Here is a 13,281-nt window from a genome sequence, read left to right on the forward strand (position 1 = left end):
TTTTTACATATACCCATGCTGGGTGAGATAAATATCTTGGTCAAATGCCAACTTTGTATAAAAAAATGGGAAAAGTTGTCTTTTGCCAAGATATTTCTCTCACCCAGCATCGGTATATGTAAAATGACACCCCAAAACACATTCCCCAACTTCTCCTGAGTACGGAGATACCAGATGTGTGACAATTTTTTGCAGCCTAGGTGGGCAAAGGGGCCCATATTCCAAAGAGCACCTTTCGGATTTCACAGGTCATTTTTTACAGAATTTGATTTCAAACTCCTTACCACACATTTGGGCCCCTAGAATGCCAGGGCAGTATAACTACCCCACAAGTGACCCCATTTTGGAAAGAAGAGACCCCAAGGTATTCGCTGATGGGCATAGTGAGTTCATGGACGTTTTTATTTTTTGTCACAAGTTAGTGGAATATGAGACTTTGTATGAAAAAAAAAAAAAAAAAAATCAGCATTTTCCACTAACTTGTGACAAAAAATAAAAAATTCTAGGAACTCGCCATGCCCCTCACGGAATACCTTGGGGTGTCTTCTTTCCAAAATGGGGTCACTTGTGGGGTAGTTATACTGCCCTGGCATTTTCCAGGGGCCCTAATGTGTGGTAAGTAGGTAAATGACCTGTGAAATCCTAAAGGTGCTCTTTGGAATATGGGCCCCTTTGCCCACCTAGGCTGCAAAAAAGTGTCACACATGTGGCATCGCCGTATTCAGGAGAAGTTGGGGAATGTGTTTTGGGGTGTCATTTTAAATATACCCATGCTGGGTGAGAGAAATATCTTGGCAAAAGACAACTTTTCCCATTTTTTTATACAAAGTTGGCATTTGACCAAGATATTTCTCTCACCCAGCATGGGTATATGTAAAATGACACCCCAAAACACATTGCCCAACTTCTCCTGAGTACGGTGATACCAGATGTGTGACACTTTTTTGCAGCCTAGATGCGCAAAGGTGCCCAAATTCTTTTTAGGAGGGCATTTTTAGACATTTGGATACCAGACTTCTTCTCACGCTTTGGGGCCCCTAGAATGCCAGGGCAGTATAAATACCCCACATGTGACCCCATTTTGGAAAGAAGACACCCCAAGGTATTTAATGAGGGGCATGGCGAGTTCATAGAAATTTTTTTTTTTTGGCACAAGTTAGCGGAAATTGATATTTTTAATTTTTTTCTCACAAAGTCTCCCGTTCCGCTAACTTGGGACAAAAATTTCAATCTTTCATGGACTCAATATGCCCCTCACGGAATACCTGGGGGTGTCTTCTTTCCGAAATGGGGTCACATGTGGGGTATTTATACTGCCCTGGCATTCTAGGGGCCCTAAAGCGTGAGAAGAAGTCTGGAATATAAATGTCTAAAAAATTTAACGCATTTGGATTCCGTGAGGGGTAGGGTGAGTTCATGTGAGATTTTATTTTTTGACACAAGTTAGTGGAATATGAGACTTTGTAAGAAAAAAAAATTATAATTCCGCTAACTTGGGCCAAAAAAATGTCTGAATGGAGCCTTACAGAGGGGTGATCAATGAAAGGGGGGGTGATCAATGACAGGGGGGTGATCAATGACAGGGGGGTGATCAATGACAGGGGGGTGATCAGGGAGTCTATATGGGGTGATAACCACAGTCATTGATCACGCCCGTGTAAGGCTTCATTCAGACGTCCGTATGCGTTTTGCGGATCCGATCCATCTATCAGTGCATCCGTAAAAATCATGCGGACATCTGAATGGAGCTTTACAGGGGGGTAATCAATGACAGGGGGGGTGATCAATGACAGGGGGGTGATCAGGGAGTCTATATGGGGTGATAACCACAGTCATTGTTAATGCCCCTGTAAGGCTTCATTCAGACGTCCGGATGCGTTTTGCGGATCCGATCCATCTATCAGTGCATCCGTAAAAATCATGCGGACATCTGAATGGAGCTTTACAGGGGGGTAATCAATGACAGGGGGGTGATCAGGGAGTCTATATGGGGTGATAACCACAGTCATTGATCATGCCCCTGTAAGGCTTCATTCAGACGTCCGGATGCGTTTTGCGGATCCGATCCATCTATCAGTGCATCTGTAAAAATCATGCGGACATCTGAATGGAGCTTTACAGGGGGGTAATCAATGACAGGGGGGTGATCAGGGAGTCTATATGGGGTGATCACCACAGTCATTGATCATGCCCCTGTAAGGCTTCATTCAGACGTCCGGATGCGTTTTGCGGATCCGATCCATCTATCAGTGGATCCGTAAAAATCATGCGGACGTCTGAATGGAGCTTTACAGGGGGGTAATCAATGACAGGGGGGTGATCAGGGAGTCTATATGGGGTGATAACCACAGTCATTGATCATGCCCCTGTAAGGCTTCATTCAGACGTCCGGATGCGTTTTGCGGATCCGATCCATCTATCAGTGGATCCGTAAAAATCATGCGGACGTCTGAATGGAGCTTTACAGGGGGGTAATCAATGACAGGGGGGTGATCAGGGAGTCTATATGGGGTGATAACCACAGTCATTGATCATGCCCCTGTAAGGCTTCATTCAGACGTCCGGATGCGTTTTGCGGATCCGATCCATCTATCAGTGCATCCGTAAAAATCATGCGGACATCTGAATGGAGCTTTACAGGGGGGTAAATCAATGACAGGGGGGTAATCAATGACAGGGGGGTAATCAATGACAGGGGGGTGATCAGGGAGTCTATATGGGGTGATCAGGGGCTAATAAGGGGTTAATAAGTGACGGGGGGGGGGGGGGGTGTAGTGTAGTGGTGCTTGGTGGGACTTTACTGAGCTACCTGTGTCCTCTGGTGGTCGATCCAAACAAAGGGGACCACCAGAGGACCAGGTAGCAGGTATATTAGACGCTGTTATCAAAACAGCGTCTCATATACCTGTTAGGGGTTAAAAAAAACACATCTCCAGCCTGCCAGCGAACGATCGCCGCTGGCAGGCTGGAGATCAACTCTCTTACCTTCCGTTCCTGTGAGCACGCGCGCCTGTGTGCGCGCGTTCACAGGAAATCTCGGCCATCGCGAGATGACGCATATATGCGTGACTCTGCGCAGGGCTGCCACCTCCGGAACGCGATCCTGCGTTAGGCGGTCCGGAGGTGGTTAAAATAGCATTTTTCACTTTATAAGCGCTTGTAGGGAGCAAACACTGGAAACATGGACGTCCACAAGAGGGCAGTATGTCTACCTTCTGCTATCCTGCAGTCCATCACTCAGAACTGTAATGGTCTGGTACAACAGCAATATACAGTGATATGTGTCGTGTACGTTTTTCCTTTCTATACCCAAGTACATTTAAATACCTGTCCACTTCATCGCGGGATACAATGTCTCCTTTCTTTAAGGCTTTGATGGCAAACATTTCATTAGTGTTTTTGTACTCTGCCAGCAGCACCTAAAATGTGAAAAAAAGGCTGTAACTACATTACAAGTAATCTGAGGACTGTATGAATAGAAGGATGCTCAAGTAAACGTACTTTTCCAAAATGCCCTCTGCCCAAGACCGCACAACACCGGAAGTCCTGGAGGCTGAACTGAAACCGCGGCTGCACCCTGCAGAAACAGGATCAAGAGACTCAGACGAGAGGAAGGGCAGCGCGATACTAAAGACAGCGGGAACAAAGCAGGCGACCTTACCGCCTGTCCTCCGTTTCTTGCATTGCACTGTAATCCAGGTCAGACACCGTCATCGGCCCTTCGTTTGTCAAGTCTGTTGAGGATTTTGAAGCTACACTGTTTCTGTTATTTGTAAATTCGCAATTTGGTCCCGTGTCCTGTACGGAAATAAAATAACACATTTTAAAAATACTGAAAATCATGACTGCGTCAGGAAATTAAGAAAAGGGAATTCAAAACTGCCGTCTCTAGGACAGGCTAATAATAAAAAGTGTGAAATGTCTGTGAGTCATTCATTCTGTCATTCATCCACATCATTAGTAATAAGAGCAACTGGACTTTTATATTTATTTTTTTCCTTGAAGATGTTTCTATCGTTTCATCCAACTGGATTTCTCAATTACAATATGTGAGAGAGCGAAAAAGAGCGCGAAAAAAAAAAGTCCAGTTGCTCTGACTTATTACCACCAACATGCCACCGTAAGACATAGTAGCAAATGTCGGAGACATCTATTGGGAGGTACCGTATGTGTTTTACGAAATCCTGCCAAAGTTAACCTACAAAACAGACTGCAAATGCAGTGCGACATGACGTCGTTTGGAGCTCTGCATTGTGCCGTTCCTGTCATTTTTCCTGGAAATGTAGAAATAAATTGACAACTAAGCGTTACCATTCCTACTTTTCATAGAAACAAGTCACTAAACGCTGTGACACGATTCAACAGGTGCAGAGCTTACGGATTGGTAAAAAAGACAGTTAAAAAAATTTTCCATACGTTTCCAGGAAGAATAACTGAGGAATGCCCAACACAAAGACCGAAGAAAAAGACGCCCTAGAATTTTTACTTTATTGAGTATTAGAAGTATTTAATAGGAGTATGGCAAGAGAACTGAAAACTCCTATTCAATTCACACATCAGACTGAAGCCTAAAAATTCAGGTTTCATAGCAGTCAACTTAAAATAACCCCAACAATCTTAGCCCCTGGAGGACACAAATATTCCCAGTCATACCATTCTAACTAGGCCACGTGACCGATATACGGTGACATCACAGGCCTACGAAGAGAGCTCTGGCCTCTAACCGCTGATTGGTGTCGGACCCCCTCTGATCTGATATTGATGACCTATCCAGAAGATAGGTCGCCAATATACAGTCAGGTCCATAAATATTGGGACATCGACACAATTCTAACATTTTTGGCTCTATACACAACCACAATGGATTTGAAATGAAACGGACAAGATGTGCTTTAACTGCAGACTGTCCGCTTTAATTTGAGGATATTTACATCCAAATCAGGTGAACGGTGTAGGAATTGGAGTGAATAGGGTGGCTCACTTGTTCACCAGCAGGATGCAGGTGCTCAAATCAGTATGGTTCACCCACCCACACAGTTTAATATAGTACAAATATGATTGGCACTCTCTCGATTCACAACAAAAACTTTGTACTTGAAATAAAGTGAATTTATTATTAAAAGCAATCCCACTATAACAGTAAATACCTAATAAAATTGTGTACACGTCTAGATGAATCGGTACCAAAACAGAAAAATAAAAGCATTGAAAACAATCCCTGTATATTCAGAATAAAACATTCGCAACAATAGGCATATACAGCAGCCCTTGTGTATTCAAAATATTATATTCGTGATAAAAATCTTGTATCTTATACAACATGCGATTATCGCAACAATGCTTCCACACTAAAATCCAGCCTCTATTGGTCTATGTCCATAACAGTAACCGTTTTATGCGTGTCCTTTTGAATGCCACTTGTTAGTATAGCAATGGATGTATCCGATATACAATACAGACGAAAAGTTTGGACACACCTTTTCATTCAAAGAGTTTTCTTTATTTTCATGACTATGAAGGCATCAAAACTATAAATTAACACATGTGGAATTATATACATAACAAACAAGTGTGAAACAACTGAAAATATGTCATATTCTAGGTTCTTCAAAGTAGCCACCTTTTGCTTTGATTACTGCTTTGCACACTCTTGGCATTCTCTTGATGAACTTCAAGAGGTAGTCCCCTGAAATGGTCTTCCAACAGTCTTGAAGGAGTTCCCAGAGATGCTTAGCACTTGTTGGCCCTTTTGCCTTCACTCTGCGGTCCAGCTCACCCCAAACCATCTCGATTGGGTTCAGGTCCGGTGACTGTGGAGGCCAGGTCATCTGGCCCAGCACCCCATAACTCTCCTTTATGGTCAAATAGCCCTTACTTTCAAAGTTTTCCCAATTTTTCGGCTGACTGACTGACCTTCATTTCTTAAAGTAATGATGGCCACTCGTTTTTCTTTACTTAGAATTTGTATTATGGCAAGAAAAAAGCAGCTAACAGTCTATTCAGTAGGACTATCAGCTGTGTATCCACCTGACTTTCTCCTCAACGCAACTGATGGTCCCAACCCCATTTATAAGGCAAGAAATCCCACTTATTAAACCTGACAGGGCACACCTGTGAAGTGAAAACCATTTCAGGGGACTACCTCTTGAAGCTCATCAAGAGAATGCCAAGAGTGTGCAAAGCAGTAATCCAAGCAAAAGGTGGCTACTTTGAAGAACCTAGAATATGACATATTTTCAGTTGTTTCACACTTGTTTGTTATGTATATAATTCCACATGTGTCAATTCATAGTTTTGATGCCTTCAGTGTGAATCTACAATTTTCATAGTCATGAAAATAAAGAAAACTCTTTGAATGAGAAGGTGTGTCCAAACTTTTGGTGTGTACTGTAGATAATTCAAAAAAAGTTCACGAACATTCGGGCTGTAGGAATTACAACATAAGTGCCTCCCACTTGTTAGGCTACTTTCACACTTGCGTTCAGAGAGGAACTGTCTGATGTCTGCACAGACATATCCTCTCCTATAATGCAGACGTTTGCATCCGTTCAGAACGGATCCGTCTGCATTATAGTTTAGAAAAAATTCTAAGTGTGAAAGTAGTTCAGACGGATCCGTCCAGACTTTACATTGAAATTTAATGGGGACGGATCAGTTTGAAAATTGAGCCATATTGTGTCATCTTCAAACGGATCCGTCCCCATTGACTTACATTGTAAGTCTGGACGGATCTGTTTGCCTCCGCTGAGCGGAGCGGAGGCTGAACGCTGCCAGACTGATGCATTCTGAGCGAATCCGCATCCACTCAGAATGCATTGGGGCAGTACGGATGCGTTCGGGGCCGCTTGTGAGCCCCTTCAAACGGAGCCCCGAACGCTAGTGTGAAAGTAGCCTTAAGGGACCAAAAGTAATGGGACAGAATAATCATAAATCAAACTTTCACTTTTTAATACTTGGTTGCAAATCCTATGCAGTCAATTACAGCCTGAAGTCTGGAACGCATAGACATCACCAGTCGCTGGGTTTCATCCCTGGTGATGCTCTGCCAGGCTTCTACTGCAACTGTCTTCAGTTCCTGTTCTTGGGGCATTTTCCCTTCAGTTTTGTCTTCAGCAAGTGAAATGCATGCTCAATCAGATTCACGTCAGGCGATTGACTTGGCCATTGCATAACATTCTACTTTTTTCATTTAAAAAAACTCTTTGGTTGCTTTTGCAGCAGGGTGGATTTGATTTAAATCAAAAGGATTTAAATCACTAGTCAGTAAGGCTTGATTTAAATTATAGTTTTCTACATAAAGACTAATTCTTGCTGGTATAACTTATAATATGCAAGTAGATGAAGATTTTTAGAATAACAACTTTTCATATTAGTTTGATTCTGCATTCATAGGTTTGTAGAAGTTAGGATTAAGGTATTTTTCTCAACTCTGTTCATGTTATAACATTTTTGCTGTGAAGAGGAGGCATGTGATCTCTGCTGAGTCAAATTCAGTTTTGAGAACTGCAAAAGTAAACCAAGCATATGTGATAATATCTTGTAGGCAGAGAAACTGTCCAATAATCTTACAAAAACCTCTGGAAGAGCATGACATTGTGAATGGATTAATGGAATTTATTTACCAAAACAATTACACATATAGAAACATAGAATGTGTCGGCAGATAAGAACCATTTGGCCCATCTAGTCTGCCCAATATACTGAATGAATACTATGAATAGCTCCTGGCCCCATCCTATATGAAGGATGGCCTTATGCCTATCCCATGCATGCTTAAACTCCTTTACTGTATTTGCAGCTACCACTTCTGCAGGAAGGCTATTCCATGCATCCACTACTCTCTCAGTAAAGTAATACTTCCTGATATTACTTTTAAACCTTTGCCCCTCTAATTTAAAACTATGTCCTCTTGTAGCAGTTTTTCTTCTTTTAAATATTCTCTCCAGAAACTTACCAGGAAAGATTAAAGGACCTTAACATGTATAGCTTGGAAGAAAGACGAGACAGAGGGGATATGATAGAAACTTTTAAATACATAAAGGGAATCAACAAGGTAAAAGACCCTTTATGTATTTGAATGTTTCTACCATATCCCCCCTGTCTGGTCTTTCTTCCAAGCTATATATGTTAAGGTCCTTTAATCTTTCCTGGTAAGTTTTATCCTGCAATCCATGTACTAGTTTAGTAGCTCTTCTTTGAACTCTCTCCACAGTATCTCTCCTTCTGGAGATATGGTCTCCAGTACTGCGCACAATACTCCAAATTAGGTCTCACTAGTGCTCTGTAGAGCGTCATGAGTACATCTCTCTTTCTACTGGTAATGCCTCTCCCTATACACCCAAGCATTCTGCTAGCATTTCCTGCTGCTCTATGACATTGTCTGCCTACCTTTAAGTCTTCTAAAATAATGACCCCTAAATCCCTTTCCTCAGATACTGAGGTTAGGACTGTATCACTGATTTATATTCTGCTCTTGGGTTTGTACGGCCCAGGTGCATTATCTTGCACTTATCAACATTAAATTTTAGTTGCCAGATATCTGACCATTCCTCTAGTTTTCCTAAATCCTTTTCCATTTGGTGTATCCCTCCAGGAACATCAACCCTGTTACAAATCTTTGTGTCATCAGCAAAAAGACACACCTTACCATCGAGGCCTTCTGCAATTTCGCTGATAAAGATATTAAACAATATGTGTCCCAGAACAGATCCCTGAGGTACCCCACTGGTAACCAGACCATGGTCTGAATATACTCCCATGACTACAACCCTCTGTTGTCCCTCAGCCACTGCCTAATCCATTCAACAATATGGGAGTCCACGTACAGCCTTATTCTACATAATTAAAAAACAAATCTTTATTTCATGATGGAATAACCTTTGGATGGTAATATATTTTCCTCAAAAAGCATTTTATATATAAAAAAATAAAATAAAATCTCTTAAATCAAAATCTTTTTATTTTTTTTAAATCATTGATTTTTATCCACCCTGTGCAGTATACTTTGGGTCATTGTCCATCTGCACTGTGAAGCGCCGTCCAATGAGTTCTGAAGCATTTGGCTGAATAGGAGCAGATAATATTGTCCGAAACACAAACACAAATTCATCCTGCTGCTTTTGTCAGCAGTCACATCATCAATAAATACAAGAGAACCAGTTCCATTGGCAGCCATACATGCCCACGCCATGACACCACCATCATGCTTCACTGATGAGGTGGTATGCTTAGGATCATGAGCAGTTCCTTTCCTTCTCCTTCTCCATCACTCTGGTACAAGTTGATCTTGGTCTCATCTGTCCATAGGATGTTGTTCCAGAACTGTGAAGGCTTTTTTAGATGTCGTTTGGCAAACTCTAATCTGGCCTTCCTGTTTTTGAGGCTCACCAATGGTTTGCATCTTGTGGTGAAGCCTCTGTATTCACTCTAGTGAAGTCTTCTCTTGATTGTTGACTTTGACACACATACACCTACCTCCTGGAGAGTGTTCTTGATCTGGCCAATTGTTTTCTTCACCAGGGAAAGAATTCTTCGGTCATTCACCACAGTTGTTTTCCGTGGTCTTCCAGGTCTTGTGGTGTTGCTGAGCTCACCAGTGCGTTCCTTCTTTTTAAGGATGTTCCAAACAGTTGTTTTGGCCACGCCTAATGTTTTTGCTATCTCTCTGATGGGTTTGTTTTGTTTTTTCAGCCTAATGATGGCTTGCTTCACTGATAGTGACAGCTCTTTGGATCTCATCTTGAGAGTTGACAGCAGCAGATTCCAAATGCAAATAGCAGACTGGAAATTAACTCTGGACCTTTTATCTGCTCATTGTAATTGGGATAATGAGGGAATAACACAGACCTGGCCATGGAACAGCTGAGAAGCCAATTGTCCCATTACTTTTCGTCCCTTAACAAGTGGGAGGCACATATGCAAACTGTTGTAATTCCTACACCGTTCACCTGATCCATTGTGGTGGTGTATAGAGCCAAAAATGTTAGAATTGTGTCGATGTCCCAATATTTATGTACCGGACTCTAAATTCTCAGATACACCCATTAAACAAGGTGGGGATATCAAGGATAATCAAGTCAATTGGCACTAGTTTTACATGGGCCGATGCAGAATGAATTAAGGACGAACGATTACTACTACAAATGCTCTTCCCCCCGTCCTAGTTTGCGTAGTCGGCAGCACATCACCTGTGCTGATCACCCCACAAACAAGCTAATTTCTCTAAATGACTGCTGGCACGACGTTTACTTGGGGCAATGATATGAAACAAGTCTTTTTGGTTTCTGCTCATCAACCATATAAAAATGCTAAGTTTTCTTGCTTCTCTTATCAAGAATGTTTCAAGCACACTGTTCACACTGCATCGCACATCTTTACCTGAGCTGGTATGACTGGTGTCTTAATTTCTGATGGGGATGGATACAAATCCAGGTCTAATGAAGATGCCCGAGGTGGAGCAGTAGGTGGTTCCGGTTCTATTTCAAAGTCTAACTTGCCTATAGGAGACTCACTGAAACAATACATGAAATGTAACAGGTCAGTAATAAAGTCATGCTTTCATATAACAGGCATGGCAGATCATTAAGAATAATGTAACCGTTTGCTGACTGTTCAACTATTCATACGCATGGGTGGTTGGCACACGTTTCAAAACGACCTTGAAGATATCGCAGCTGCACACTATTTGTGCAACCGCAGGAGCGGAGAGTCGGAGGAGCGGATCGTCTGCTGTTAGTGACAACAGGGCTCCCCATGGAGAAGGAGGGACGGTGTTTCACCATCTCTGCCTTCTCCATAGTTTGATGAGCGCTGTGTATAGAGATCAGGAAGCGGCAATGCTGGTCCGAATGGTCATGTGATTGCAGGTCAGGTGTCTCTACGAGCTGCTGGGTTCTAGCAGACCCAGATCAGCCTTGCAGAGTATGTACAGCTATAAACAGCAAACTCTCTGGGGGCTGTATTCCCCCCCATCGCTGGGGCTACCAAATTAGCCCAGTTAAAGGAGAAATCAGCAATAAGAAGAAAATGTAATAGTAAATGTCCCCCTAAAAGGCTTGCATGGTCTTATGGTTGGGGGGGAGCAGGGATAAAAGTATTTAAAAAATAAAAAATAAAAATTTTCTTTTTTGTTTACATTTTCCAGGGTATAAAAAAATATTGATAAAAATGAAATCAAAAGCCTCAAACACCATAAAAAAGGTGCAAAAATTATTTACATAACTGAACAGAAAATGCGCCTGATCAGGAAAGGAGGTAAATGGTACGGTTTTGAACAGGTTGAAAGAAAATGCTGTTTTGTTGTTGCTCATTTACTGCTAAATGCAAAAATCAAGCAACTTTCTAAATCATCTTCACCAAGTATGTTCTACCATTTGATGCTGTACAGCTTCACACAGCTGGCTGTGCTGACTGCCAACGTCATTGCCTTCCTGATAACCTGATCTCTTTGCTGCCCCCCCGTATCAGAGTGCAGATAGGGAGGAGAGGCACCCAAAGACTGCAGCCTGACACTGTGATCCCCTTGTTAAAAAGCTGCAAAGCCTCTTTACACGGCCCCACACTGATACTTGGCCAGTTTATGGCTAAAGAGCGCGAATGCTAGTTAGCGATTATCTGCTGATGTAAAAGGCACCGCCGATTACCCGATGAACAAGCAAGACGCTAGTTCGGCAGGTAATAGATTGTTGGTGTGGTCATCTAAATCATGCTGTCTAAACAGCCTCTGCTGCCAGCAAGCAATCACGGGGCGAGCGGTGGCATTAGTGATCGCTCCGCCCCGCCCCATACTGTGGAGGGGATTGGGAACAATAGTCTTCCCCATCGAGCAGTGTAATGGGGCCTTTATGCAACCAAGGGTGCTTCCTAAATCAATTGTTGTTATGAGAGTTTGTGTGCAAGTTTAGATGGATTATATCTGTATCCCTGTTAGATTAGATCTCTATTCCCCTTATTGATGCTAAAGCACATGGATGTAATGTATTTGGGGATTTGGAGGATAACAGGGATTTCACAGAAGGTGTAGCACATACAGCAGTGAGGAGTATATTCACACCTGTTGATGAAGTATTCATTAGAGGTATTATCATGTACATATTAAAGTGTGATTAATGAATGAATGCAGGCCTGTGGTCCAGTAGGGGCAGTATCTTTCACAGCGCTAATCTGCACTGCTAGCAATAACGGATTTTTTTATTATATGTATTGTATGTCTTATTGATATAATGAAATAAAGAATGCATTTATATTACATGTGGGGTTTTGTTGGTTTGGGGACAGTCAAGGGTGTCAAAAGCATTAGCGTCAACAAAACATCTTTACTGTATAATCCATATCATATCTTCAGGATAGGCCATGAATCAAATAATGTTGGGGGGGGGGGGGGGTCCAATTCCTGGGACCCCTGCAGATCAGCTGTATGAAGGGGCTGCAGAGCTCAGATGATCTCTGCTGCCTCTTGATAGTATACCAACCACGGTACTGTATACTGTATGGTGGCTGTGCTTGATATTGCAGCTCAATCCGATTTACCGGCCTAGGAAGAGGCTCACTTGAAAGTCACAGCTTCTTCAAACAGCTGATGCGGAGATGGACCCCCACTGCTCATATATAGATTATCTTGAATCAAGAAAAACCCCTTTAGCACCCAACGTACAAAAAGTGCTCCTCTACTACTACTTACCCAACTGCTGGAGATAATTCTACATTCCGTGTGTCCACAACTGGAACAGAAGCAGGAATGGACACCTGGGGGCTATATGTGCCAGAGTGATTAACTGTGGGGATTGCTCTTCGCACTAGTCGTCCCCAAGTGGCAATGTTGATGTTCATCTGAGGAGCTCTGAGGAATGTCTTGCCTGCAAGCAAAACCATTTAACAATTAATTTCTGGGGAAATGGGGCAGGGAACAAATCTTACAATTTCCTTGAAATGCAAATCCCATTTGACCTTGTTGTTTGGAAAAGATCTTCTTCTGCCTTTGAAGTTTTGGTCTTCTTTCAATAACTGGATTGAAAAAGGTCACCTGGAAAATAAAAGCCAAAATAAATGAGATACGCTTACAGTGATGGGATCTGAAGACACACAAAATGCACTGCGGCAGTAGAGACTCCAGCGTCTGAAAACTGCATAGGACTTCAAAGACACATTATGACAAGGTCACGTAGGAAAGGTGACCTTGTTGTCCATCTCATGGTCACAATCTAACTAAAAAAAAATAATAATTTGACTGCCATCAGTAACTGCTCCATAGTGCTCAGCGGTTTCCATCAGTCCCAGGAAACG

General features: G+C 42.4%; 1 protein-coding gene across 1 annotated transcript in view; it reads right to left on the minus strand.

Annotated features, from left to right (window-relative positions):
• The window catches only part of PKN2 (protein kinase N2), a 129,736-nt gene that overhangs the window by 9,297 nt on the left and 107,158 nt on the right, over positions 1-13,281 (minus strand). Inside the window, exons 11-16 of the mRNA XM_040407056.1 lie at positions 12,946-13,021; positions 12,680-12,854; positions 10,378-10,510; positions 3,662-3,798; positions 3,502-3,577; positions 3,328-3,419 (exon numbers count right to left, since the gene is read on the minus strand). Of these exons, the coding sequence (XP_040262990.1) occupies positions 3,328-3,419; positions 3,502-3,577; positions 3,662-3,798; positions 10,378-10,510; positions 12,680-12,854; positions 12,946-13,021 (689 nt within the window). The remainder of the gene's footprint in view (positions 1-3,327; positions 3,420-3,501; positions 3,578-3,661; positions 3,799-10,377; positions 10,511-12,679; positions 12,855-12,945; positions 13,022-13,281) is intronic.

This window comes from Bufo bufo, chromosome 9 (assembly GCF_905171765.1).
Source record: "Bufo bufo chromosome 9, aBufBuf1.1, whole genome shotgun sequence".
Classification (NCBI taxonomy): Eukaryota; Metazoa; Chordata; class Amphibia; order Anura; family Bufonidae; genus Bufo; species Bufo bufo.